Source organism: Triplophysa rosa, linkage group LG9 (assembly GCF_024868665.1).
Source record: "Triplophysa rosa linkage group LG9, Trosa_1v2, whole genome shotgun sequence".
Classification (NCBI taxonomy): Eukaryota; Metazoa; Chordata; class Actinopteri; order Cypriniformes; family Nemacheilidae; genus Triplophysa; species Triplophysa rosa.
This window is the reverse complement of record NC_079898.1, coordinates 3488296-3515011: the sequence shown is the minus strand read 5'-3', so window position 1 is coordinate 3515011 and position 26716 is coordinate 3488296. Positions and strand designations below refer to the sequence as shown.

At 41.0% G+C, this 26716-nt stretch overlaps 2 protein-coding genes across 3 annotated transcripts in view; both read left to right on the top strand.

Annotated features, from left to right (window-relative positions):
• Nucleotides 1-26716, top strand: part of gclc (glutamate-cysteine ligase, catalytic subunit) — a 67640-nt gene that overhangs the window by 2901 nt on the left and 38023 nt on the right. For both annotated transcript variants that reach the window (XM_057342535.1, XM_057342534.1), the window contains exons 3-4: nucleotides 16760-16942; nucleotides 17943-18056. In XM_057342535.1, the coding sequence (XP_057198518.1) occupies nucleotides 16760-16942; nucleotides 17943-18056 (297 nt within the window). The remainder of the gene's footprint in view (nucleotides 1-16759; nucleotides 16943-17942; nucleotides 18057-26716) is intronic.
• Nucleotides 22448-26490, top strand: LOC130559446 (uncharacterized). The gene has a single exon (XM_057342538.1). The coding sequence runs from the start codon at nucleotides 23640-23642 to the stop codon at nucleotides 24813-24815; it is 1176 nt and encodes a 391-aa protein (XP_057198521.1). The 5' UTR covers nucleotides 22448-23639; the 3' UTR covers nucleotides 24816-26490.

Sequence of the window (26716 nt, the reverse complement as noted above, 5' to 3'; positions counted from 1 at the left end):
GTCCACACCCACTAATTAACATGTAATTTGCATGACGTGAACAAGAAAATGAAAACGAAAACGAAAACGAAAATGAAATAAAAGAGAAGAGAAGAGAAGAGAAGAGAAAATAAAATAAAATAAAATGAAAATCAAAGTTTACATTTTGATTTGAATTGTGTCAGTATTATTGCGTGAACATTAATAAAACCTTTGTAAAAAATGTTTTTACAATTTCTTTTTCACATTTGTCTTTTCATTTTCATATTGGCAGTCTTGCCTCGAGATTTTAGTGAAAATGAAATGTCAAATCACCAATTGCATTTTCTTTTTCAATTTGACAGGGACAACGCATTGTCAGTGTAAAAATGAAAATGAAAATAAAATAATTTCATTTTATTTTTCATTTTGGCACATATTGTGCACGCAGTTGTGTATAATGAAATTGCTAATCTGGTTTTCATTTTCATCGTTTAATTTATTTATTTAAATTTGGCAGGATTTGCCTCCCATAGGTTACAGGGTTCACAAACATAGTTATGAAAAGCTTGAAGGATTGTTCTGTTTATGCTCTGCTCTGAAATATTTGATGTGTTATAAACTTGGATTTTAAATAAAATACACTTATATGGTAACACTTCAACATAAGGTTGTGTTTGTTAACATTAGTTAACATGAACTGACAATGAGCAATACTTCTAATTTATTTATCTCAACTTAAAAAAGAAAAGCAGTATATAAACAGGGGTGCAAACTTGTCACCTTTTCTGCAAAATTCGCCGTTTTCACCTTGAAATAGGTCATTCACGTGAATTGTGTAGATCTGTAAAAAAAATCGTGGGGGGGTCGTCAGTCGTCGTATCTGCGAGTCATCTGTCTCATGTCACCTGTAGCGTTTTTTTCCCCTGTTGGCAAAGTGATGGACCCGCCCTACTCTGCCTCTGATTGGCTCACCTTAATGTTCTTTCCCTCATCATCCAACCTGTCAGGGATCGGCAGGAAAGAACCCAAGCGCAGGCAGCAGTGAAGGGGTTAACAAAGATATATTTATTAAATGAACAAAACAAAGGAAAAACCCACGAGGGGGTATCAAACAGGAACTAAACCAAAACAGAAAACAAAGACTTCCCACGAGGGGGCAAAACAAAAGCAAGAACCGTAATCAAACAACACTAAACACTAAAACAACTTACTAAACAAAACTGGATCACGGACAGGACAAGGCAAGGCTGAGACGCTGACAAACACCAAGCATGGTACACCACGCACAATCCACGAACACAAGACAAAGAAACAAGAGGGTATTTATGGGAAACACAAACGAGGGATAACGACATGGGGCAGGTGTGAGACATTAAACACTCAGGGAAAGATAACGAGGAAACGAGAGGAATGGGGCCAATGACAAGACACTGGAGAGAACGTATATTATAGTCAAACGGACAATCATACGTTTCTCTCCACACATAACCAAAGACTTTGTCATGGCTCTGCTACAGGACCAAGAAAAACCTGACTAAGGAAGCAGAGCCATGACACAACCAATCTAAATAGGCTTTAGCTACTTTCCATTGAAAAGAGTTGGCACCACTGTGTAAAACATGAAGGAACAAGCTAACGGTAAGCAACTTATTTTTTGAAGTAAATGATGGTTAGATTAGCCTGTTTGTAGCCAGCTAAATTAAGTTCGCTGGAGAGCTGGACGGAATGCATTTGTATCTGCTGTAAATTATGGTGTTCCAGTTTAAATGGTGATTACCGCGTGAGGCTGGGTTTATTTATTTATTTTTTTTGGCGTGAGGCTGCTGTTGTGATAGCTATGAAGATTGTAAGTTACGTTATCGCTACAGTAGTTCGCTAACGTTACCCTTTGCAAAAATGCTTCTCAGTCTCGACCTTAACATTTGTCTCACATATCAGTAAGCTATTACTCTGACATGAAGTCGATTTTAGAACTGTTCGACCTACAAGTAAAGCACAGCGTGTAATGTACAGTAATATTAGTATCAGCTCAAGTGTCAGCCTGTAACAGCCTGTTTCAAGACGGAGAAACACCTCACGTTTAGCCTGTCAGCCGCTTCAAAAATTTGAGTGCTGAAATGAAGATTTACAGTGGTTTATTTGCCCTGACTAAGTTCATGTAACATCTTAACAACAATCCATGTTGATTTTAGACCGTAGTTGTCTCTCAAACGTTTTTTAATCATATAAAGGTGTTTATCCTTGAATGGTGCACTGCAAAAAAATGCTTTCCTACTTAGAGATTTTGTCTTTTTTTCTAGTCCAAATATCTGAAAATTCTTAAATCAAGAAGCGAATTGTCTTGTTTTCAGAAAAAAAGTCACAATTAAGTGAGTTTTACTTTAAAACAAGCAAAATAATCTGCCAATGGGGTAAGCAAAATAATCTTAAACAAGATTTTGACGTTTGGTTTATTTTTTCTGAAAAAAAAGAAAAATTTGATTTGATTTAAGAATTATTAAATATTTGGACTGGAAATAAGACCAAAATGTAAGAAAAGCATTTTTTGCAGCGTGTTACATTTTCTCCCTATAAACTAGTTTGACTTGCCTTTGCATGTGAAATGTGCTATGTGAATTAACTTGCCTTAACCTATATTGGCATTTAACTAGCGGGGCGGGGTTTAGTTTGTCACCTTTTTCACCCCTGATGAGTTTGCACCCCTGATAAAGAAAAAGAAAAAAACTGTATATAAGTGGTGCACACAGTAAATGTTTTGTTCTCAAACAATAAAATAAACTATTGATTGCAGTGCAGTAAAACTTTTTGTTTTGATTAGGAAAACTGAAAAACCTGGTTTGGTTTTTGTTTTCCTTTTCTATTATGTTAAGTTGGTATATGCCCCTGGAGGGTTTTTCAACTAGCAAAATCAACAGGTGCATTTACATGGAGCATTTTAATCGGTTTAAAAGTCCAATCCAAATGAAAATGCTCCATATAAACACCTCAATCGGAAAATAAAAATGCCCAAACCGAATGAAATTCTAATCTGTTTGAGAGGGGTGGGATAAACCGAACAAAATAAAAATTCTGCCATGTAAATACTTTAAACCGATTACTTTGCGTCTTCGTCATCACGTCAAGAGGTCAGGGGTCGTCAAAATGGCGGCGGCGGCGGCAAAGACAAACTGGAGTTCGGCTGAAACAATACATTTATTAAATACACTGAAGGAACTTAATATAATTCAACGACTGGATGGCAGGAAGATTAGAAATGTGGATTTATTCAAAACAGTTTGTGAAAAATTAAAAGAATCTGGCGCAGCCCGTACCGTCGAACAAATCCGAAACCGGTGGAAGACTTTGAAGACGGTGTACTTCAAAGCTAAAATGAATAACAGCTTCCAAGTTTGTACAAAACAATCGCGACTCGCATAATTAGGGGAACGGGATCTCTGACGTTCTCTTCTTCTGGGGCCATAAATCCTTCTACCAGCCAACACAAACGAAATGACCTGCGACTCATGCGAAAGTTTAGCTTCCATTCCAGGTCACTAATTTCCAGAAATACAACCCGCTCCCACCTGTCTTTACTACGGACCTTCATCCATACACTTCTGTTTTTCTGAGGAGGGAGGGGTAGTACTGAGATGGTCCGTAGTAATGGACAGCCGCCAAAAATGTCTCCTTCCTGCGCTTGTCTTTTCCTAACACCTTCCAACGCCAGTATGGCTAAAAACTCACGCTGTTGCTTAATTAAAAGCAAGACTGTAACGTTACATAAAAATAGCGCACATAAGAAAATATGAAACTCCATATTGACAGGAATAAAAGGCGGCAAACAGGGCACATGCCACTGTGCGCATGTCACAAAATCATTCCAATTAAAAGCGCCCGCACGTGTAAACACCATACTGGATTAGATGGCATCTCATGTAAACAGTCAAATAAATCTTTCAATCGGAATGATTTTAATTGGAATGACAAAAAGCTGCACATGTAAACGCACCTAGTGTCTTTCAGTTTGTGCCCTTATGAGAACATGTTGAGGCTGCTTTTACTGTCAGGTTAAACTTAATCCGAAGTTTAAAGTGTTGAGGAATTAGGACTGTGGCATTTTTGGGAATGTTTACACAAGTGATGTTGTAGAGCTAACTGGGCTCCAAGAGCCATGCCATTCCCCATTACTGCTTCTCTGTTGCACATACTGAAGAGCACAAAACCACCCTGTCCCCGCACAGTGCTTTCAAAACCACCATGTCCCTGCACAACGCTTTCAAAACCACACTGTCCATGCACAGCACTTTCATCCCAATCACAATGATCAGTCTTGCCTGTATGTTGATATTCGTTTCATTTTCAGATTTTCATTATTGGATGATAACTAGGGGTGTAACGATACTTCGTATTACGATATTTCTCGATGCAAAAATGATACGATGCGCATCGTAGAGAGATGGGGATATTTTACGATATGTTTAATTCTATACGTTCAGCGGTCAAGACGCTACCTACTCTGCGCCAGCGCGTCACGTGTGCTTATCTCACATATGCGGTAGAGAGAGAAGCACAAGACACAATCTGTGTTTCCAAGTGGTTTACAAAGCGTCATATTTTCCTTCACAATCGACGTTAAAACACAGAAAACTTGGAGCATGACTGCAGGCGAGTCACCCCGAAACTCATTACAAAGGCAGCACAAACATTTTTAAATGTTTTATCCACTAACGTGAGCTGCTGCATAATGTGATAACTGAACCTGCTGTACTGCAGGTTTGTCACTGAGTGTCAGCAAATTTTGATTTATGTTTAGTCAGTCTTTTGATTAAAATGCTATTTAGTTTTGGGCATATTGTAGTCATCCCTATCATTTTAGTTTGTCTACAAAATCTACATTATATTAGTCTACTAAAATCTATCTGGTTTAACTAATTTAATTGGTGTAATTATGTCGAAACAGTTAAATCTTTGTATGGAACATTTAATTTACTTTACCTTGGAATTAAATTAAACCAGGTTATTACCTTTATTTTTCAGAAAAGTTCAGTAACTACTGGATATGCATTGTTACAACACAGAGAATATTAGACCATGAACGACATGTAGCAGTTCATTCAGTCTCATTTTGACTCAATTGACTCGTTCGTTCAGTGAAGGGCGTGTTCATTTCAGTACATTCAACCAATGAAACTATGGCGTTAGAAATTGGACAAAACTATGTGAGCGTGTAAACACAGCGCAGAGCATATGAAACGCTCTGACAGAGCTCACACTCAAGCGCTATTGGCTCGTGTCTCTTTGAAGCTGCGCTGTCTTTGCTTGAGACCGTAATGAATGAGAAAAATCTTTCAAAAAGACGTATTACATAAACTGTATTACATTTCTTCAATCATGCAAATCACATACTTGTTTTTTAGCATGTCATTCGATCTTTTAATATACAGTACGACTCACTTCATCGCTTCTCTGATCAGAACAGCACTGGTTTCTTTTGGCTTTGTTGCATATCACCTTATGCAGCAGCTCAAGTTAGCGGATAAACTAACATTGGCATATAAAAACGTTTGTGCTGCCTTTAATGAGTTTCGGGGTGACTCGCCAGTAGTCACGCTTCAAGTTTACTGTGTTTTACCAGCGATTGTGAGGGAAAATAAGACGCTTTGTAAATCACATGGAGACACAGATTGGCTGAGGTTGCTTCAAAAGCAGCCCCAAAATGCAACCTTATTTCCGCAGGTTTTTAAGGATACAACAAATGTATCCTTCACAGCTTTGGCTATTCCGAGATTCATTGCATGCCTGTAACAGATTGAAATTTTTTAATAATCTATCAAAACTTGTTAAATAAAAGTATGCAATTCACAAAAACGGTCAATTTCAGTGTTTTAATATTATATATGATGTTGTTAATTAACATTATTGGTGCATTATTGTGCTTTTTGAATTTGTAAGGTTGGTTAAATTAATATACTGTTGGGCTGTTTTAATCTACATATTCTCGAAAATGAAATGTAATTTTTCTGGTTCCGTATTTGTTTAAAAAAGACAGAAACATCTCCAAATATAATATACAAGTATCACTTTTTGAATGGAAACTTTTTGATGATATTCTAATTATATGACCAGCACCTATATATATATATATATATATATATATATATGTATGTATGTGTATATATATATATATATTAGTGCTGTCAATCGATTAAAAAAATTAATCGGATTAATCACACATAACTATTATATTTTAAAATATACTTTTACATTTTAATAATTTCTCATTTAATCTTCAAATTGATGTAGAAACGACATATTTCTTTAACAGCATCATTTTATGAAAGCTAGCATTTTGAAATTAGTACTGTAACTGATGTCTCTATTAAATTGATTATTTTAACATGAATTATAGCCATTCAACAGTATAATTGAGAGCTCATGTAGGAAACATACAGGAATTGAAGGACACTTTACAGTCTTTATTAATGCTAAATTATAAATTAAATGCAGAAGAATTCTCATTAAAGCTACAAAATCACATTGATTTCTTCTTTTATTTTGTTCTTTGATTAACATTAGTGACAGGAGTCATCGAACTGAACACTTTGCATTCATTTAAGATTTTATTTTACACTTTGAAGTCTGTGCTTAAGAAAATGCTAGACAAAACGGGCTTTCTGACATAATCTTGTGTGGTTTTATCCATTCAAGCACGAAAGAGAACTTAACACGGATGCGCTGTCTGACAGAGATTCACCGACGCAGCCCTTAGCAGGTGACTGTTTACCACAGACTGGACCTCGCGTTGCGTTTTGCCGCGTCCACAGTTTAGAAGCGGTCTATCTCCATTGAACGCGTCAAAGCAACTGTTTCAAATCGCGCTTAAGTGGTTTAAAAGCCTGTACACGAATAAGAGCGTGATTACATAATGTAACGCTAGACAAAGGATGTCAAAACAAACGGATGCTGCGTTAATTGCGTTAAATATTTTCTCACGCGTTAATTTGAAAAAATTAATCGCATGCATTACCGCGTTAACGTTGACAGCCCTAATAATATATATATAATGTATATATATCGTATACAGAATGTATACAGGTGCTGGTCATATAATTAGAATATCATCAAAAAGTTGATTTATTTCACTAATTCCATTCAAAAAGTGAAACTTGTATATTATATTCATTCATTACACACAGACTGATATATTTCAAATGTTTATTTCTTTTAATTTGATGATTATAACTGACAACTAATGAAAATCCCAAATTCAGTATCTCAGAAAATTAGAATATTACTTAAGACCAATACAAAGAAAGGATTTTTAGAAATCTTGGCCAACTGAAAAGTATGAACATGAAAAGTATGAGCATGTACAGCACTCAATACTTAGTTGGGGCTCCTTTTGCCTGAATTACTGCAGCAATGCGGCGTGGCATGGAGTCGATCAGTCTGTGGCACTGCTCAGGTGTTATGAGAGCCCAGGTTGCTCTGATAGTGGCCTTCAGCTCTTCTGCATTGTTGGGTCTGGCATATCGCATCTTCCTCTTCACAATACCCCATAGATTTTCTATGGGGTTAAGGTCAGGCGAGTTTGCTGGCCAATTAAGAACAGGGATACCATGGTCCTTAAACCAGGTACTGGTAGCTTTGGCACTGTGTGCAGGTGCCAAGTCCTGTTGGAAAATGAAATCTGCATTATATGACCAGCACCTGTATATATATATATATGTCTAGTCAGTAACAATGACAGGTGAAAACATGCACGTCCTTTCGCGAGCATATCACGCTCTAATGAAGGGAAACGGGGAGTTACAAATTGCACTCATTGTAATCCGTCAAAATGACGGACGAACGGCCTTCAGATTTTTACATCACTGGTAAAAAAAATCTGTCAATGACAGAGAATTTTCGGTTAACGCGACCTCTGGTACACACACGTACAGGAATATCTGGACCACGGCCAATCAGAGTGGGGGTCCGCCCTTCACTATCTCTGACTGGTTTAGACCACGATATGGGCCTAATGTGTGTGTTGTTGAATCACAGGGAGACTTTTAGAGTCGCAGAGACTTTTTTTCTCCCTCGAATGGCTGGTCGCACCGGTGCGACCTCAGATTTTTTTTAGTCGCACCATTGAGAAATACGGTCGCACTCTAGAGCCCTGCACCCCTACTCTCCTACCTGTAAGTCGCTTTAGATAAACGTGTCTGCCAAATGAATAAATGTAAATGTAATAAAGTTCTCTGTTGTTTGATGAACATTATAAACTAAGGACAGGCCCAATAACACTCTGATATTACTGATATTAAAGGAATTGTGTTCTCTTATACGAGTTGTTCACAACAAATAAAGGAAGAAAGTAGCTTTAAGAAAGATGTGCTTTAAATATGGTGTTGAAAGAGAGTTTGCATACACAATGAAAAACAATTAAATCATAAACAATGATTTGTATTAATTTCTAATTGATTTATTAATCTATTAAACACATTTGAATGAAGTTTTAGTGATTCTTTTTTCTTACCTCACCCCATGACTCTGGTGCTACCAAATTAAGGGCTGGTGCCACCAACTGAATAACTTTGTAGCACTAGTGCCACCTCTCTCAAATGTTTGTCTAAAGCCCTGCACCTATTTCTATTTCTCTCCCACTTCTTTTTTCTATCCGTACACAAAAAAATGTTACTCAGACCAGTTTTACAGTTTTACTTTTTACTTATGCATTGTAGTGTTGTCAAAAAATTCTATATATCGATACGTATTGTTGCTTAAAATCTGAAATGGTTCTAATACACATGTCTCGCAGTATCTATATCAGCTGCCCTTTCGCACTCTCTTTTTTTCTGTGACACAATGCATGTGATCGCAGTAACAACATAGCCCAGCCTCCTCTCACCAACTCGACTCGTTCAATAGTAAAGATGGCCGGTGCAGAGTAGTGATGGGCGATACTGTAAAATTTGGTATCGATCCGATACCAAGTAAATGCGGGGCCAGTATTGCCGATATTGATACCGATACCAATACTTTTTTTACTTTTAGAAGCATTCACTTGAACTTACATTTACTTTCCTGTAGATGAAGTGTCATGATTTATCAGATGAATGCATCATTAATATGCTAAATCTGAATACATTTTCAAGACCACTAAAATATTTTGTGATTTGTGCTCTTAACGTGCCTGTAGGCTAATTAATCATGTGCATGTTAAAACACAGGACACATTTTAAACCAAATAAATATATTTATTTATTACTGTAATAAAATTTGCAAACATGAACTTTGCACCAAATTATTATTGGAAATAGTAATAATAACAGATTGACAGGACAGAAAAACAATATATAACAAAACAACTTCTCCCTATCCCAGTACTACTTCTCTAGCTTTAAAAAAATTGAACAAAAACGGAAAAAAAGTTTTAAAATCTTTGTTCTTCAGTAATAATTTTGTGCACAGTGTTATATTTAGACACACTAATAGATAATTTAACATGTTTCGCTTTCATTACACTTTTTTAAATGAACTTATGAACAAAGTGCACACAATTGTTTGAAAAACAAAGTAAATAAAGTGCTTAAGTAATAACTTTAACTCTCAATCTTTGGCTTTTTACTCCCCAAACCCTACTGCCATACATCGCAGTGTTTTTATTCACAGCAGTGAAATAACTCCACACGATGCTCCTCTGGAAAAAGGTTTTCTATATTATACAATTATTAGCTACATTAGTAAATAAATAAAATCAGTAGTAAAAACACATTAGTATCGATATTTTTATGTTAGGATCAATCCTTTTCAATACAAATAGTATCGATACTTCAGGATCGATCTGCCCACCCCTAGTGCAGAGTCTCAGTAACATACATGGCTGTTGCTTGATGCACGCTTGTTTATGCCAGGCGTATGTTAAAGCAACATTAGATAACTTTTGCTTATGTTTCCCCCGTGTGGTTAATAAGTGCAATCGCCTGTTATCAGTGTCGTAAATACTGTCACTGACTGTATAAGCTTCCCCGTGGGCAGCGCAAAACAAGTGATTTTGTTGACTAAGCAGAAACCGCTGTTACATCATGTCACTTCATAAACTGTGCATGTACTAAAGCACTCTTTTGGCTCCTGTGGGGTATACTACTAGGCTAAACTTATAGCTCAAACTAGATTCTGAGGTAGCAGCTGGTTGTTAGCCGTTAGCGCATAGTGGGCTAGCTACATAGCAGCTATCGTGCTAACGTTAAGCATAACATAAAATTTGTGACGAGGCACGATCATGCTGTGTAAGCTATTGAGACCCGGCAACATTACATTATCTCTAGTCTTCCTTACTGGTATGAATTGTCAACCAGTAACGTTAGTGCGCCAATAAAGAACCTGAGCACAGGCTAAAAATTTACAAGCTCAAAAGTACAGGACAGTAAGAGAAAAATGACATAAGACTTTCAAATCCAGTAGCAGGAAGACTAGGTCTCCATCTGTTTTGCAACCTGTTGCCTTCGCTGCTCGCGCCACCGAGTGTAAGTCCGTCAGATATTGATTCGTGTTCGGGCTCGTGTCCGATCACTCTCTCGCTTTTCCTCTTTGTTTTTTTTGCTGGCTCTGCCATGGTGTTGGTTTGGAGACTTACGTTGAACTAGATCACCCAGGCTACTAGTAAAACGTGACTTATGCCGTAAAGATGGCTCCACGAATGGCAGCCACCGTGCTGAGCTCCGCAATCCTTCTACTGTTTTGTTTGTTTGTTCTGTGTTTTGTCATTCTTCTTTAATAATGTTTACCAGAGACAAACTCTTTAACATTAAACAACACATCCCAGAAAATATTTTTCCGGTTTTTGATTATTCAGACATTTTGCTGGACATTCTAGTCGGAGGTACAGTGCTGCTGTTCAAACGCACGTACGAACGCAGAAGAGGGAAGCGCGCTAAGCTATGCGAGCTCTGCTTTCTAACAGCACTCCCAAGCATTCATCTTGTGAATGTCCTTTCCCTTCCTTACAAAACGGATCACTAACTTCCTAACAGACAGGCAGCAAATGGTGAAGCTGGGTAAACACACATCCGGGACTCTCACAATCAGCACTGGTGCCCCTCAGGGATGCGTGCTCTTCCCACTGCTCTTCTCCCTGTATACAAATGATTGCACTGCAAAAGACTCCTCTGTCAAGCTCCTGAAATTTGCAGATGACACTGCCATCATCGGCCTCATCCACAATGGAGACGAGTCTGCCTACAGACAGGAAGTTGCAGAGCTGGCTGTCTGGTGCAATCACTGCAACCTGGAGCTCAACACGCTCATAACAGTGTAGATGATCGTAGACTTCAGGAGACCCCCCCTGCACTCCCCCCACTCAACATCATGAACAACACTGTGGCTGCAGTAGAGTCATTCAGGTTTCTGGGCACTACCGTCTCTCAGGACCTGAAGTGAGACTCCATCGCTAAAAAAGACCAGCAGAGGTTGTTCTTCCTTCGCCAGCTGAGGAAATTCAACATGCCACAGGAGCTGCTCACACAGTTCTACTCGGCCATCATCGAGTCTGTCCTGTGCTCACCCATAACTGTCTGGTTTGGTTAAGCTACTAAATCAGACATGAAGAGACTACAACGAACAGTCAGGACTGCTGAGAGGATTATTGTTGCCCCCTGCCCAACCTCCAAGATCTTTACACCTCCAGATAGAGAAAAAGGGCTAAGAAAATCGTTTTGGACTCGACTCACCCAGCTCACTCCCTCTTTGAACTGTTGCCATCTGGCCGGTGCAAAAGAGCACTGACCACCAGAAAAGCCAGACACAAGAACAGTTTTTTCCCACAGGCTATTCTCAGCCTGAACAATTAAAAGCTCTTACTACACACTTTCCATCACATTGCACACTTGCACATTTCACATAACATCTGGAAACTGTACATTGTAAGAAACAATAGGTTAAACCTGTAAATAACACATCTGTTCACTCTTTTAAAGGTCCCATTTCCCGCGATCCCATTTTTCAACCTTAAGTTAGTGTGTAATGTTGCTGTTAGAGCATAAATAATACCTGCAAAATGATAAAGCTCAAAGTTCAGTGCCAAGCGAGATATTGTCTTTAACAGAAGCAGAGCGCTTTTCAAGGACTACAGAGAACGGCTGGCATCGGACTACCGCCCTCTACTTCCCGGGTACATGATGTCACTATTCCGAGTGATTTTATTAACCTCCGCCAAAAGGAATACACCAAAAAAAGGTTGAGGCCTTCCTTAGAGAAGAGGAAAAGCTGCTAGAGTAGTGTTTGGTTATCAGAGATTGTAAACATTTGACTGAGCTACGCGCTAAACTACTTTCACTTTCATCACAGTCCTACAGCTGGTAATAATTCAACTACACACATTCTAAGATAACCAACGGTCCTTTCCTGCTTTCCTGTAGCTCAGTGGTAAGAGCAAGGTTGTGGGTTCGATCCCAGGGATTGCACATGCCTATGTATAAATGTATAGCATAAAGCAATGTAAGTCACTTTGGATAAAAGCGTCTGCCAAATGCATAAATGTAAAATGTAAATGTAAACGGTCAAATAACCAGAGTTGTGGACTGGAGTCTCATGACTTGGACTCGACTCGGACTCGAGTCACAAATTTTATGACTTGCGACTCGACTCGACAAAATCAGAGAAGACTTGACTTCGACTTGGACACCAATGACTCGCTCCTTTATGCCACTTAATTTCAACATAACATCTTTTCTCTGCGCCAGACTTCGTGGACTTAACAGCATCTAGAAGAGAATGATTGTCAGTTACACAAACAACTGTCAAGTTGTTTTATGTAATATCACCTTTTGTAATTTCTGAATAAAGTGCAGATAGACACATCCCATTATCAATGCCATTAGCAAGTGCCAGATTTTCTCCTGCCAAAGTGCTTCTGACAACTCTTCTGATTTTCTTAGACTGCCAAGAGATGGGTGAGAATTTACCATCTTTTCCCATCAATAAGATTAGGCGACCACCCTGAGTTCCTCTATCTGAAAGATTTCTGATTGAGGCATCACTGAAGACTACTAGTTTCAAGGAGCTGTCTTTTACCAAGTTCTGAAATTTTAAAGTCACTTCCTCTGACTTAAGTTTTCTAATAAGTTTGTTTACACCAGGCAAAGTCTGAACAGTAGCAGATTTTGTAGTTGAAGCCAGGATAGATGTCACACATAATATCTGGTCTATTCTGTCTTGCAACCCACAGGATTTGACCAATCTTGGACCTCAGCGTAGCAGTACATTGCATGGCTCCGGCTGGCTCATAACAAAAGGCTGTACATGTATCTCCATTTCCAGAAGAGATTTCCATTCCTACATAACTGAAACTGTAATGCTCTACACGTCCAACTTGAAAAGCAGTTTTCAAATGTGGGATGACCAGTGAGGAAAATGTTTGAGAACCACCCCACAAAAAATCATCAACATGACAGGCGAGGAGACCAAACAACTCACCACTGTCATCCAACCAATAGAACACTGTTGGGTCAATCTGTGATACGCAACCACCCATCTGCTGCATGGTATATTTTACCTTGTTGTACCAGTACAGAGAAGCGTCTGCCAAACAATACACACATTTGTTCAACTTCCACAGAGTTCTTTCGCAGTTCAAAAGGAGGGCGAATATAGACATTTCTTGTAAATTCTCTTTCCTGCAGAAAAGTGTCTTTCACTCACTCATTTTCATTTACTTCTTCCCAGAGGTGGAAAGAGTACTGGAAATTTGTACTTAAGTACAAGTACTGTTACATTGCTGAAATTGTACTCAATTACAAGTAAAAGTACTGGTGTTAAAAAAGTAATTGATTAAAAGTAAAAATTACTCTTCTCAAAAACGAATCAGAGTACTAGTTACTCGTTACTTTTTAGGCTGTGTTTTTGAATGAATTAAGAATAATTGCTAATAATCAAATTTGGAGATTTATTTAGAAAATAGCTACTTACAACAAAACACATCTTTACCTTACTGATAAAGCATATAACTGGATACAACTCAGACAAAATAACCATTTAATGTGTTGGTCTGTCTGTCTGTCTATTATGAGCTCAGTTTTCCAGGTTAAACCATTTATGCACTTCCAACGCTGTTCAATCATGTGTACTAGGCCCCACAATGCATAAATTAATAAATAAGAGCCCCAAATACTGCATGCAAAAAATGCAAAACATTTGTAACCTAAATGGCATTGGATTAGCATTAACAGTCATATCTGTAGAGGAGCTGGCTGATCAATTATTCAACCTCAAGCCATCCAAGATGTATGTGACATTATTTCTTAGTTAGAACAATAAAGATTTTTACCGGGAGTTGTGGTCCATGGTTTTTCATGGTTCATGTCTTTAAAAGTTCAAAATACAGATAGAGGCAACATAAAAGTAATTCCTGCGATTTCTTTCGATGTAATGACGTCTTATTTAAGCGAATCGATCAAACTGTGCAAGAAACTGAACGTTATTTACAACATTATAACTGGTAATGCAGTTTGCGAAACTGCTTCGCATGCGTTCCAATCGCATATGTTCCCTACTCGCTTATAAGTGCAGAGCACTTAGTGTAGAGACTTTGGAGAGAGATGGACAATTTTATCTCATGATATAGCCGTTTGGATGAAACTTGGCGAATGGAGTGATACAGGAACTCAATATTTCTCCATATGTCGGACGAGCCTTCGTATTGTGTCCCTTTACCGCAGTGACTTTCAAGTGCGCAAAACCGCCGTTTGATACACGCCCTGCCTGCCGCACACGTTCGTCCTCCATGATTAAACTAAATTGACTTCAGATGTCTTGAAATCTGTGTGACAAGTTTTCCATGCGCGATTTGAGTGGACGGGGTCACGTGACGGGACTGATTATTCTCCTTAGCCAATCACATGAAAATTAAACATAATGTAGCGACGACAATGTGAGGAAAAATAGCACAGTAAAAGTACCGATACAGCACTAAAAATTTACTCAAGTAAAAGTACACTGTTTTTAAACTACTTAAATTACTTTAATTGAGTAGTTTTTTTTAGGAATTGTACTTTGAGTATTTGTAATTAGTTACTTTCCACCACTGCTTCTTCCCAGTATAGTGGACTCAAATGTCATTCGCTATATAGGGAATAGTGAACAAGGGAGCCGTTTCAGACACAGTGTCTGTCTTTGCATCTCAATTGCTTGTAATTTGTTATGCGTAATATGTAATTTCTGCACAACTAGTAGAATCACATGAAAAAAGACCTTTCAAATATGTTTTTTGATCATTATACCTTAGGGTGAAATAAGTCAAAATATTACACTTCGACTTTACATCACATATATAGTGTTCACATTCTAGTCATAGGAATCCATAAAAGCTATTTAACCCTCTAAGCGCCAAAGTCGCAGAATTGCGACAAGACATCATAAAATAGGCTGTAGATCCTAATATGGTGTAATATCTCATTTGTATTCCATACCACTAGATGGCAGACATGTGTACTTCGATTCTAGACCAAAATGATGTAATGTTCCCATTCAAGTGTTCGAGCAAATAGCAGAGCAAGTGAGCTATCATGTGTCATTGAAGTGGAAGCAGTTCAGTTCAGAGCGTCAGAGTAAATTGTGAGATTTGTGAGAGAAAATTGCCAAATTGCTAATAAAAGGTTGTACCGCGAGGGTGTGTTGCGAATATTACTTGCCGATTCTGACTCTGAAGGGGAATATTTGCCTTTTGGAAATCACGATCGGTTGTCTAATCACCGCGCATCTCCCGGTACAGCTGTGCAGCGCAATGGTGCCGCCGTGCAAGGTGCGAATGTTCACGAAGCACAAACGAGCGATAAGGAGGCTTAAGGAGAAGCACATTAAATGTCCTAGCCAGTCTCTAGACCCTAGTCCTATAGAACCTCTGTGAAGGAGGCTAAAACTCCAATTTGCTGAGCGACAGCCAAGAAACCTTAAAGATTGACAGAGGAGTGGACTAAATGTATCCGGACACATGTGCAAACCTGGTGACCAACTATCAGAAATGTCTGACCTCTGTGCTTGCCAACAAGGGTTTCTCCACAAAGTACAAAGTTATGTTTTGCTTGGGGATCAAATACTTATTTCACTGACTGAAATGCAAATCAATTTATAACCTTTATATAACATTTTTTCCCCCTGATTTTTTTAAATATTCTGTGTCTATCAGTTAAAATAAACCCACCATAAAAATTATAGACCCTTCATTTGTTTGTAAGTAGGCAAACTTACAAAATCAGCAGGGGATCAAATACTTATTTCCCTCACTGTACTTAAGTTCCAGTCGACGGTGAATGACGTCACTTCCCGATACAAACACACCCCGTTGAATAAGCCCACCCCCGCCATTGATTGACAGGTTTCTGTACAAGTCAGAGGAAACGCAAATGCAAAGGAATTTGCGATTTCATTTGAGTTTTGGCAGGCTTAATACGCGACGCCAGAGGAAGTAAAATGGCATATGGGGAATTGCTATTGCGATTTAAATTTGGCAGGGTCGTAACTCGTAAGACACAGGTAATTCATTTGCAAATAGACTTTGCTTTTCCTTTTGAAATTTGGCACACATCGTACGTTTGCGTAAATGCAAATACAAACGGTTTGCAATTGCGTTTGAATTATGTCACAATTTTGACACAAACAAATAGAAAATGCATTTGCAAATGCAGTTTGCAATTCCTTTTTAATATAGTCCGCAGAATCATTCCATAGTAGGTAGTATGGACTTGTGTACCACTGTACAGTACAGATTACATGAAGTGTAATTTTTCAGTTTGTTTGACGTGTTACCTCATGTACATTATTGTCAAATGTTCTTTTGCAGTCATCCCACATTGTGGAGGCCTGAATACGGCAGTTACATGATCGAAGGAACCCCTGGACAGCCGTATGGAGGGACCATGTCAGAGTTCAACACAGTCGAAGACAACATGGGCAAGCGGAGAAGAGAGGCCTCATCTGTGCTGAATAAGGACGAAACTCTCCTCACGATCACATCATTCCCCAGGTATCTAGATGACAGACGTTTGTATTAAGACGTTTGTGTGTGCAGTGTCATCCATCATCTGTAACATTTACAGAGCAGCTGTCTGTAGTCTATTGTAGTGAATGCATTGGCAAATGAGTTAAAAAGACTGTCTTCACATTCAGATGCATGCTTATACATTTGATTCAGTCCAGAATTTAAGGAAAAATGCTTAAAACTGCACTGAATCAAATGTAGGGCATAGTAATGGGCGCAAGGTGGCACAGCTGACTCGATAGCAAATGATGAAATCATGTTGATTCAATAGTAGTTAGAACACTTTTGACAATTAATAAGTGTTATATTTTTTCTAAATATTATATGCTTAAATTACTGTCTTCCAAACAGAAATGTGAAACCAATGTATAAAGTTAATATATCAAATTGCTGTTGTTGCTATTATTATAGTAACTAAAATAAGTTCAAGTAAAGTAAAAGTGAATCTATTGTTCTTTAGCATTGCCCACATCAAACAGAACCAAACTGTGAACCAAACTGTTACACCCCTATTCCTTACTTAACATGGTACATGTACATGATAATCTTTTCAGGGAACCTCACCCACATAATTACTATTCCTCTCTATCAAATTACTAGCCAATATTTGCTGCAAAGAAGAAATTATAAATGGGTTGGGCTTGTCCGTAGGTGTATGCTGACAGTTTGAAGCGAAAAGCACAGCTGATGTCATTTTACCTGCAGGCTCATTCATCAACTCGCATTGCTATTGTAAGAACTATGTATGCCTAGTTTTAAGATAGACAGATGGATTGTTGTTAAACAATATGTTGTTTTTATCTTAAAACTGCAATGTTTAAACAGGTTGTGTGTGCCATATCTGTGTACATAACCTTTGCCCTTTGGTCTCAATAACTTTACTGGCCCGAATACAAATAATATGCATGCAAGTTAAATGTGACTTTTCTCGTTACTGGTTATAATATAATCTATAATGCTCATTATTTTTAAATGCATGTTTCAGGTTGGGCTGTCCAGGCTTTACAAAGCCAGAGTACAAACCAACTCCTGTTGAGAAAGGAGTGTCCAAATCACTTTTCTTTCCCGATGAAGCTATCAACAGCCACCCTAGATTCAGGTGAGAGATGTGTTCAAAGTTCAGATATGCCTCGTTAGGGCCCAAGCACCGAGATCTATTGTTTTTCAAGCATTTAGTATTATTAGAACTCAAACGTGCAGGGCCCTATTGTTCACCTACGGATTATTCTTACACCGAAAAAACGCAACACTTTTGTTTTTGCCCCCATTTTTCATGAGCTGAACTCAAAGATCTAAGACTTTTTCTATGTACACAACAGGCCTATTTCTCTCAAATATTGTTAACAAATCTGTCTAAATCTGTGTTAGTGAGCACTTCTCCTTTGCCGAGATAATCCATCCACCTCACTGGTGTGGCATATCAAGATGCTGATTAGACAGCTTGATTATTGCCCAGGTGTGCCATAGGCTGGCCACAATAAAAGGCCACTCTAAAATGTGTATATACAGTGGGTACGGAAAGTATTCAGACCCCCTTAAATTTTTCACTCTGTTATATTGCAGCCATTTGTTAAAATCATTTAAGTTCATTTTTTTCCTCATTAATGTACACACAGCACCCCATATGGACAGAAAAACACAGAATTGTTGACATTTTTGCACATTTATTAAAAAAGAAAAACTGAAATATCACATGGTCCTAAGTATTCAGACCCTTTGCTGTGACACTCATATATTTAACTCAGGTGCTGTCCTTTTCTTCTGATCGTCCTTGAGATGGTTCTACACCTTCATTTGAGTCCATAGCTGTGTTTGATTATACTGATTGGACTTGATTAGGAAAGCCACACACCTGTCTATATAAGACCTTACAGCTCACAGTGCATGTCAGAGCAAATGAGAATCACGAGGTCAAAGGAACTGCCTGAAGAGCTCAGAGACAGAATTGTGGCAAGGCACAGATCTGGCCAAGGTTACAAAAAAAATTCTTCTGCACTTAAGGTTCCTAAGAGCACAGTGGCCTCCATAATCCTTAAATGGAAGACGTTTGGGACGACCAGAACCCTTCCAGAGCTGGCCATCCGGCCAAACTGAGCTATCGGGGGAGAAGAGCCTTGGTGAGAGAGGTAAAGAAGAACCCAAAGATCACTGTGGCTGAGCTCCAGAGAAGCAGTCGGGAGATGGGAGAAAGTTGTAGAAAGTCAACCATCACTGCAGCCCTCCACCAGTCGGGGCTTTATGGCAGAGTGGCCTCTCCTCAGTGCAAGACACATGAAAGCCCGAATGGAGTTTGCTAAAAAACACCTGAAGGACTCCAAGATGGTGAGAAATAAGATTCTCTGGTCTGATGAGACCAAGATAGAACTTTTTGGCCTTAATTCTAAGCGGTATGTGTGGAGAAAACCAGGCACTGCTCATCACCTGTCCAATACAGTCCCAACAGTGGTGGCAGCATCATGCTGTAGGGGTGTTTTTCAGCTGCAGGGACAGGACGACTGGTTGCAATCGAGGGAAAGATGAATGCGGCCAAGTACAGGGATATCCTGGACGAAAACCTTCTCCAGAGTGCTTAGGACCTCAGAGTGGGCCGAAGGTTCACCTTCCAACAAGACAATGACCCTAAGCACACAGCTAAAATCACAACAACTCCGTGACTGTTCTTGAATGGCCCAGCCAGAGCCCTGACTTAAACCCAATTGAGCATCTCTGGAGAGACCTGAAAATGGCTGTCCACCAACGTTTGCCATCCAACCTGACAGAACTGGAGAGGATCTGCAAGGAGGAATGGCAGAGGATCCCCAAATCCAGGTGTGACAAACTTGTTGCATCTTTCCCAAAAAGACTCATGGCTGTATTAGATCAAAAGGGTGCTTCTACTAAATACTGAGCAAAGGGTCTGAATACTTAGGACCATGTGATATTTCAGTTTTTCTTTTTTAATAAATGTGCAAAAATGTCAACAATTCTGTGTTTTTCTGTCAATATGGGGTGCTGTGTGTACATTAATGAGGAAAAAAATGAACTTAAATGATTTTAGCAAATGGCTGCAACATAACAAAGAGTGAAAAATTTAAGGGGGTCTGAATACTTTCCGTACCCACTGTATAATTTTGGTCAGTGTATTATTAGGGGCCAAGAGAGATTATTAGAGCCCTTTTGTTTTCCTGGCATTTTTTATTATTATTATTATTAGGGCCCGAGCACTAAGGTGCAGAGCCCTATTGGTTTCCTGGTGTTTATTATCATAAGAGTACCATCGGTGCTGAGCCCTATTGTTTTCCTGTAGTTTTTAGGGCCCTAGCACCGAGGTGCAGGTCAAAGGCCAAAGGTAGGTGCGGAGCCCTATTGTTTTTAGTCAAGTTATTATTTTTATTATTAGCGCCCAAGCTACTTAAGTGGAATGTCTTAAGTTCTCCTAAGGATTATTCTTATTAGGGCCCGAGCACTGAGCGCCAAATCTCTCGTATATTGCATCACCGAATTTGACGATGAACATGCAAAAATGGATTTAAGGGTGTATCTTCAAAGTCTGAAGCACCCTTTTCTTATTTATTTATTTTTTTTCTTGTTTTTGCAGGTACAACTTTGATTGTTTTGCTTGTAGTCAATGTGTCTCATGTGCAGCTGCTTTGTAACAATGAAAATTGTAAAAGCGCTATATAAATAAAGTTAAAGTTGAGTTGTATCAAAGTCTGGACCTGAGGTGACACATTAAGATTCGTACTGAGAGTACCAGTAAAGTTTTAAGCCAGCGCCCCCCAGTGGTCAAGGGATATAACAAGATTTGTTTAATTGCTTATAACTAGGGCTGTCAACGTTAACGCGTTAACGCATGCGATTAATTTTTTCAAATTAACCAGTGAAAAATATTTAACGCAATTAACGCAGCATCCGTTTGTTTTGACATTCTTTGTCTAGCGTTACATTATGTAATCAAGCTCTTATTCGTGTACAGGCTTTTAAACCACTTAAGCGCGATTTTAAACAGTTGCTTTGATGCGTTCAATGAAGATAGACAGCTTCTAAACTGTGGGACGCGGCAAAACGCAACGCGAGGTCCAGTCTGGTGTAAACAGTCATGAGCTGAAGGCTGCGTCGGTGAATCTCTGTCAGACAGCGCATCCGTGTTAAGTTCTCTTTCGTGCTTGAATGGATAAAACCACACAAGATTATGCCAGAAAGCCCATTTTGTCTCGCATTTTCTTAAGCACATACTTAAAAGTGTAAAATAAAATCTTAAATGAATGCAAAGAGTTGTGAAAATGGGAGTGCGGTAACGGTCAGATCTGCGTACTGAGACAGCTCTTAAAGGGGCCATGTCCTTAAACCTGCTGCTGTGACTCCTGTCACTAATGTAATCAAAGAACAAAATAAAAGAGGAAATCAATGTGATTTTGTAGCTTTAATGAGAATTCTTCTGCATTCAATTTATAATTTAGCATTAAAGACCGTAGTCTTTAGTGTTTGAGAACTTCCTTCAATTTCTGTATATTTCATGATAGCTCTCAATTATATTGTTGAATGGCTATAATTAATGTTAAAATAATCAATTTAATAGAGACATCAGTTACAGTACTAATATCAAAATGTTTTTTTTTTCATTCATAAAATGACGCGGTTAAAGAAATATGTTGTTTCTACATCAATTTGAAGATTAAATGTGAAATTATTCAAATGTAAAAGTATATTTTAAAATATTATTGTTATGTGTGATTAATCGTAGAAAATGTGTGATTAATCCGATTAATTTTTTTAATCGATTGACAGCACTACTTATAACATGAAAAAATGAAAAAAAATGTTTGTTGGCTCAAGTTGGATATTTTGATATCAACCTTGTCATATTCCCCCATACTTACTGTGCACCATATTGAATTATAAAAAACATACTTTTTCAATCTCCTCTTACAAAATTTGTCAGATTTGCACACAATATGGTTTACAGCATTGTAGGGTCTGGTCGGATCAAAGTTGGCCATCTGTTATCATAAAACAAAGTAACCTCTCAGCAGGACCTCGACCAGGCACCAACGAGTCTGGTCCAATGGCCCTGTCTAAACACCTCCATCACTGACCTGGACAAATCCCAGTGCTCCCCCCCTGGACTTCAAAGGAGGTTCGTGGGGTGGACAGGGTTGTTCACCAAAGTGAGAAAAGCCATGTGGCCCCAGGGACTGAGAGCCTCAGATTCTTCCAAAAGAATCTCTCTTTCTCTCTATTTAGCCACAAAAGACTGGTTTAAAGTGCATATCCAGTGCATATCCTATCCTCTCGATCACTGTAATGTACAATTAAAGACAAAAAGCCCAAAAATAAATCTTTAAAATAAAACATGTTTTTTTTATTTGATCGAACAGTTCTTGTATACCTCGTCAAGGAACCTGAAGGTGAGCATGCCAAAGGGGTAACATGGTTGTATCTTTGGAATAGTGACACAAAACTTTGTATACAACATCAGTAGGACATTTTGTACACCTCATATTAATTTTATGACAGCGCCGCCTAGTGGTTTAAAAGTTTTAAGCAATTTCTATGTTTTTCTAGTGCTTTAACCTATGATTTTATGTAGGGATGCACGATTAATTATCCACCGATATGGGTGAAAATGACGTCATTTTTATTGCTCCGATAAATAAATAAAATCCGTTAACTACATCCGATAAAGTTCGCTTGCTGGTAAATCAATAAATCAGTCTGATTCATCCGCTTTCCGAGTGGAAGTGACTGCAGCTTTAAACTGTGTCGCGCTCATTACGTCATCATCCTGTGACCATGTCTTCGCTGGTCTGGAAGTTTTTCTCGGTGGCAGTGGAGGACAATGCTATTGCTATTTGCAAACCATGTTCAGCAAGCATTGCGAGAGGAGGAAAAAAGGCGTCAAGTTTTAACACATCAAATCTTATATCTCACTTGAAAGGTCGTCATCGCGGCAAAGTGGTGTTAAAAGAATATGAAGATGCCACAGCAGCAGTAGCTGTAGCTAACGTTCCTAGCAACAAGCCTACAACACGGAGCGTCTATGTCCCCATTCAGCAGGCATTTGAAAATTGCAAAAAGTTTTCCAGAGACAGTGAAAAGGCTAAAGCCATTAACGACAAAGTAATGGAATTTATAGTCATCGATGACCAATCTTTCTCCGTGGTAGAGGATCCGGGTTTTCACGGGTTAGTACAGCATTTGGTAAACATGTGACTTAAAGTCTCCGTATATACCTTCCTCATACTCATGCACTAAATGTTAAAACTTAAATGTATGTGTGGCGAGGGGGGGCGTGGTGTAGCGAGGGATGCGGCAGGAGAGAGAGCCGGGAGACGAGCGGTAAGTGAGTGGAGTAATTGCAAACAGCCAACACCTGTCTCTCGTTCCAGTAAGGGCGCGGGGAGACAATATAAACACCCGAGGAAGGCACAATGGGAGAGAGAGACGGACTCGACACGGACTGCCACGTACCCAAACCTCTCAGTCAGGAAAGGAGGACTTTTGCTGGATTCTGAGGGTCGCAAGCCAGGCTGAAGGAAAAGCCGTGGATTTATGTGCTGTTTACTTTGCTTACTATTTTGTGTCTCTTGTGGAATAAAGTTCGTGTCAGTCTCGCCAACCTCGTCCTCTTCCTTCCTTATCCTAGCGAACCCGCTACACTGGTGCCAAAACCCGGGAAGGAAGTAGGAGGGACACCGCCATCATGCAGGCAACATCGGGCACGCCGTTTGCGGACATCATCGCGTCTCTCGCGGTCCTCCACCGCGAACAACACCAGGCGCTGCTGGACCTTCGGAGTGACCACGAGCTCCGCTTCCAGTCCGTCTTCCAGGCACAGCAAGAGGACCGCGAGAGCTTCCGGAGCTGGATGGACCAGGGGGTTCGGGCAGAAGCGTCCGCACCCGTGACAACCGCCGCGTTCCTGCCGCTGTCGAAAATGGGGCCAGAGGATGACCCCGAGGCATTTCTCGATCTTTTCGAGAAAACGGCGGAAACTAGCGGCTGGCCCCCGGAGGATTGGGCGAGGCGACTCCTGCCGTTGCTGTCGGGGGAAGCGCAACTGGCGGCTCGGCCACTGCCCGTCCAGAACCTCCTGGTCTTCGACGACCTGAAGAGGGCCATCCTCCAGAGGGTCGGCCGTAGCCCGGAGGAGCATCGTCAGCGATTCCGGTCGCTGGGGCTGGGCGAAAGCGGCCGTCCCTTCGTGATGGCCCATCAGCTCCGGGATTCCTGCCGCAAATGGCTGCTGGCTGGGAAAGGTGACGTCGAGGACATCATCGACCGCGTGGTGCTGGAACAGTTCATCGCTCGGCTTCCCAAGAGAATGGCCGAGTGGGTCCAGTGCCACCGCCCGACGTCGCTGGACGCAGCCATCCACCTGGCGGAAGACCAGATGGTGGTGTGCCCCGGGGTTGGCGAAGCCCTCCCGGCGGTCTTTCTCTCCTCTCCGGAGGCTGTTTCTCTCTCCCCATCTTCTCGCTCTTCTCTCTCTCTCTCTCCCCATCCTGTCCCTGCACCTAGGTCCCGTCCCCCCGGTCCACCACGAGTGCCGCCTCGACGACGGTTCCCACAGCCCGTGGGCTACACGAGCGCGTACTGTGCTCCGCCCCGGGGATTCCAGGACGGCAATGGGTCCACCCTCTCTCCGCGCCCTTCCCGTGCTCCACTTCCCGCCACTCGGATGGCGGAGACGCCTGGGCCGGCCTGTTGGCGATGCGGAGACCCGGACCATTGGGTCGATTGGTGTCCAGTGATGGAGATCGGTACGATGATCCGGGTTCCCTACACGCCGCAGGCTGCCCCCGGTCAGAACGGAGGGTACCAAATTCCTGTGAGTATGGGGGGGTACATACCCGGCTCTGGTGGATTCCGGTTGTAACCAGACCTCCATCCATCAAAGCCTGGTTCGGCCCGGGGCATTGGATAATAGCCGCATGGTTCGGGTATGGTGCGTACACGGGGATGTGGTGAGATATCCTTTAATTCCCGTCTTTATTCAATTCAGGGGAGAAAAGCATAGAGTGGAGGTGGCGGTTAACCCACACCTCCGACACCCGCTGATCTTGGGAAACAATTGGCCTGCGTTCACGGAATTATTGGGGTGCTTATGTGCGGGTGTCGCTTGGGGCCCAGAGGCACAGGGAGTCGGCGCGCTTGTGCAGGCGGGAGAGGCTGTTACAGGGGAAGCGAGCGGATCCGAGGGGCGTATCCTCTCGGAACGCGATGACTTTCCTCTGGAACAGTCCCGGGACGAATCACTCAAGTTCGCCTGGGAACAGGTTCGCTATGTGGACGGCCAACCTCTCCAACCTGACCGACCGCGCTCCTACCCTTATTTTGCAATTATAAAAGACCGGTTATATCGAGTGGCCCAAGACGCTCAAATAAAGGAAGATACAACCCAGTTGTTGGTACCACTGGAAAAGCATTTCCCGGCTGCACATTGTAATCCTATGGCGGGGCATTTAGGACAAAACTCGACACTAAACCGCCTCATGGCCCGGTTTTTTTGGCCGGGCATTCACGAGAACGTACGCAGGTGGTGCGCCTCGTGTCGTGAATGTCAGCTGGTAAACCCTCCGGCCTCCCCAAAAGCGCCATTGCGCCCTTTACCGCTAATGCAGGTCCCCTTCGATAGAATTGGTATGGACCTCATCGGGCCATTGGAGCGGTCAGCGAGAGGACATCGATTTGCATTAGTCTTAGTGGATTATGCAACCCGATATCCCGAGGCAGTGCCGCTCCACAGCATCTCCGCTAAGAGTGTGGCGGAGGCACTGTTTCGCGTCATCTCCCGCGTGGGGATCCCCCGGGAGATCCTCACGGATCAAGGCACGGCGTTCATGTCACGCACGATACGCGAGCTGTATGAATTATTGGGCATTAAATCGGTCCGTACCAGCATCTTTCACCCTCAAACAGACGGGTTGGTAGAACGGTTTAATCGCACGTTGAAAACCATGATTCGTAAGTTCGTACACGAGGACGCCAAAAATTGGGATAAATGGTTAGAACCCCTCTTATTCGCTGTGCGGGAGGTCCCGCAAGCCTCCACGGGGTTTTCCCCCTTCGAGCTTCTCTTTGGACGCCAGCCCCGAGGGGTTTTGGACGTCCTGAGAGAGACTTGGGAGGACGGACCCTCCAACAGCAAGAATGAAATTCAACATGTCCTGGACCTGAGAACAAAGCTCCATACACTGGGGCGGCTATCTATGGAGAATTTGTTACAGGCCCAGGATAAACAGAGCCGGCTGTATAACAGGGGAACCAACCTCCGGAAATTTTCACCGGGAGAAAAAGTGCTTGTATTACTCCCCACCTCGAGTTCCAAATTACTAGCCAAGTGGCAAGGGCCGTTTAAGGTCACACGGCAAGTGGGAGATCTTGATTATGAAGTAATACGGTCAGATAGGAGCGGGGCACGTCAAATTTACCACCTCAATCTCCTTAAAAAATGGCAGGAGGTGGAGCCCGTGTTGCTGGCGACGGTAATTAGCGGAGAGGATGATCTGGGACCAGAAGCGAATATAAAACCACAATCACTCGCTCTGGCTCCGGGGGGAGATCACCTCTCACCCTCCCAACTCACGGACATAGCCAGGTTGCAGGCGGAATTCGCGGACTTGTTCTCGCCCCTTCCGGGATGCACGAAACTCATTCAGCACCATATCGAGACTGTGCCTGGCGTGGTAGTTCGTAGCCGGCCCTATCGTTTACCTGAGCACAAGAAAAATGTGGTTCAGACGGAATTAGCAGCAATGCTCGAGATGGGGGTAATAG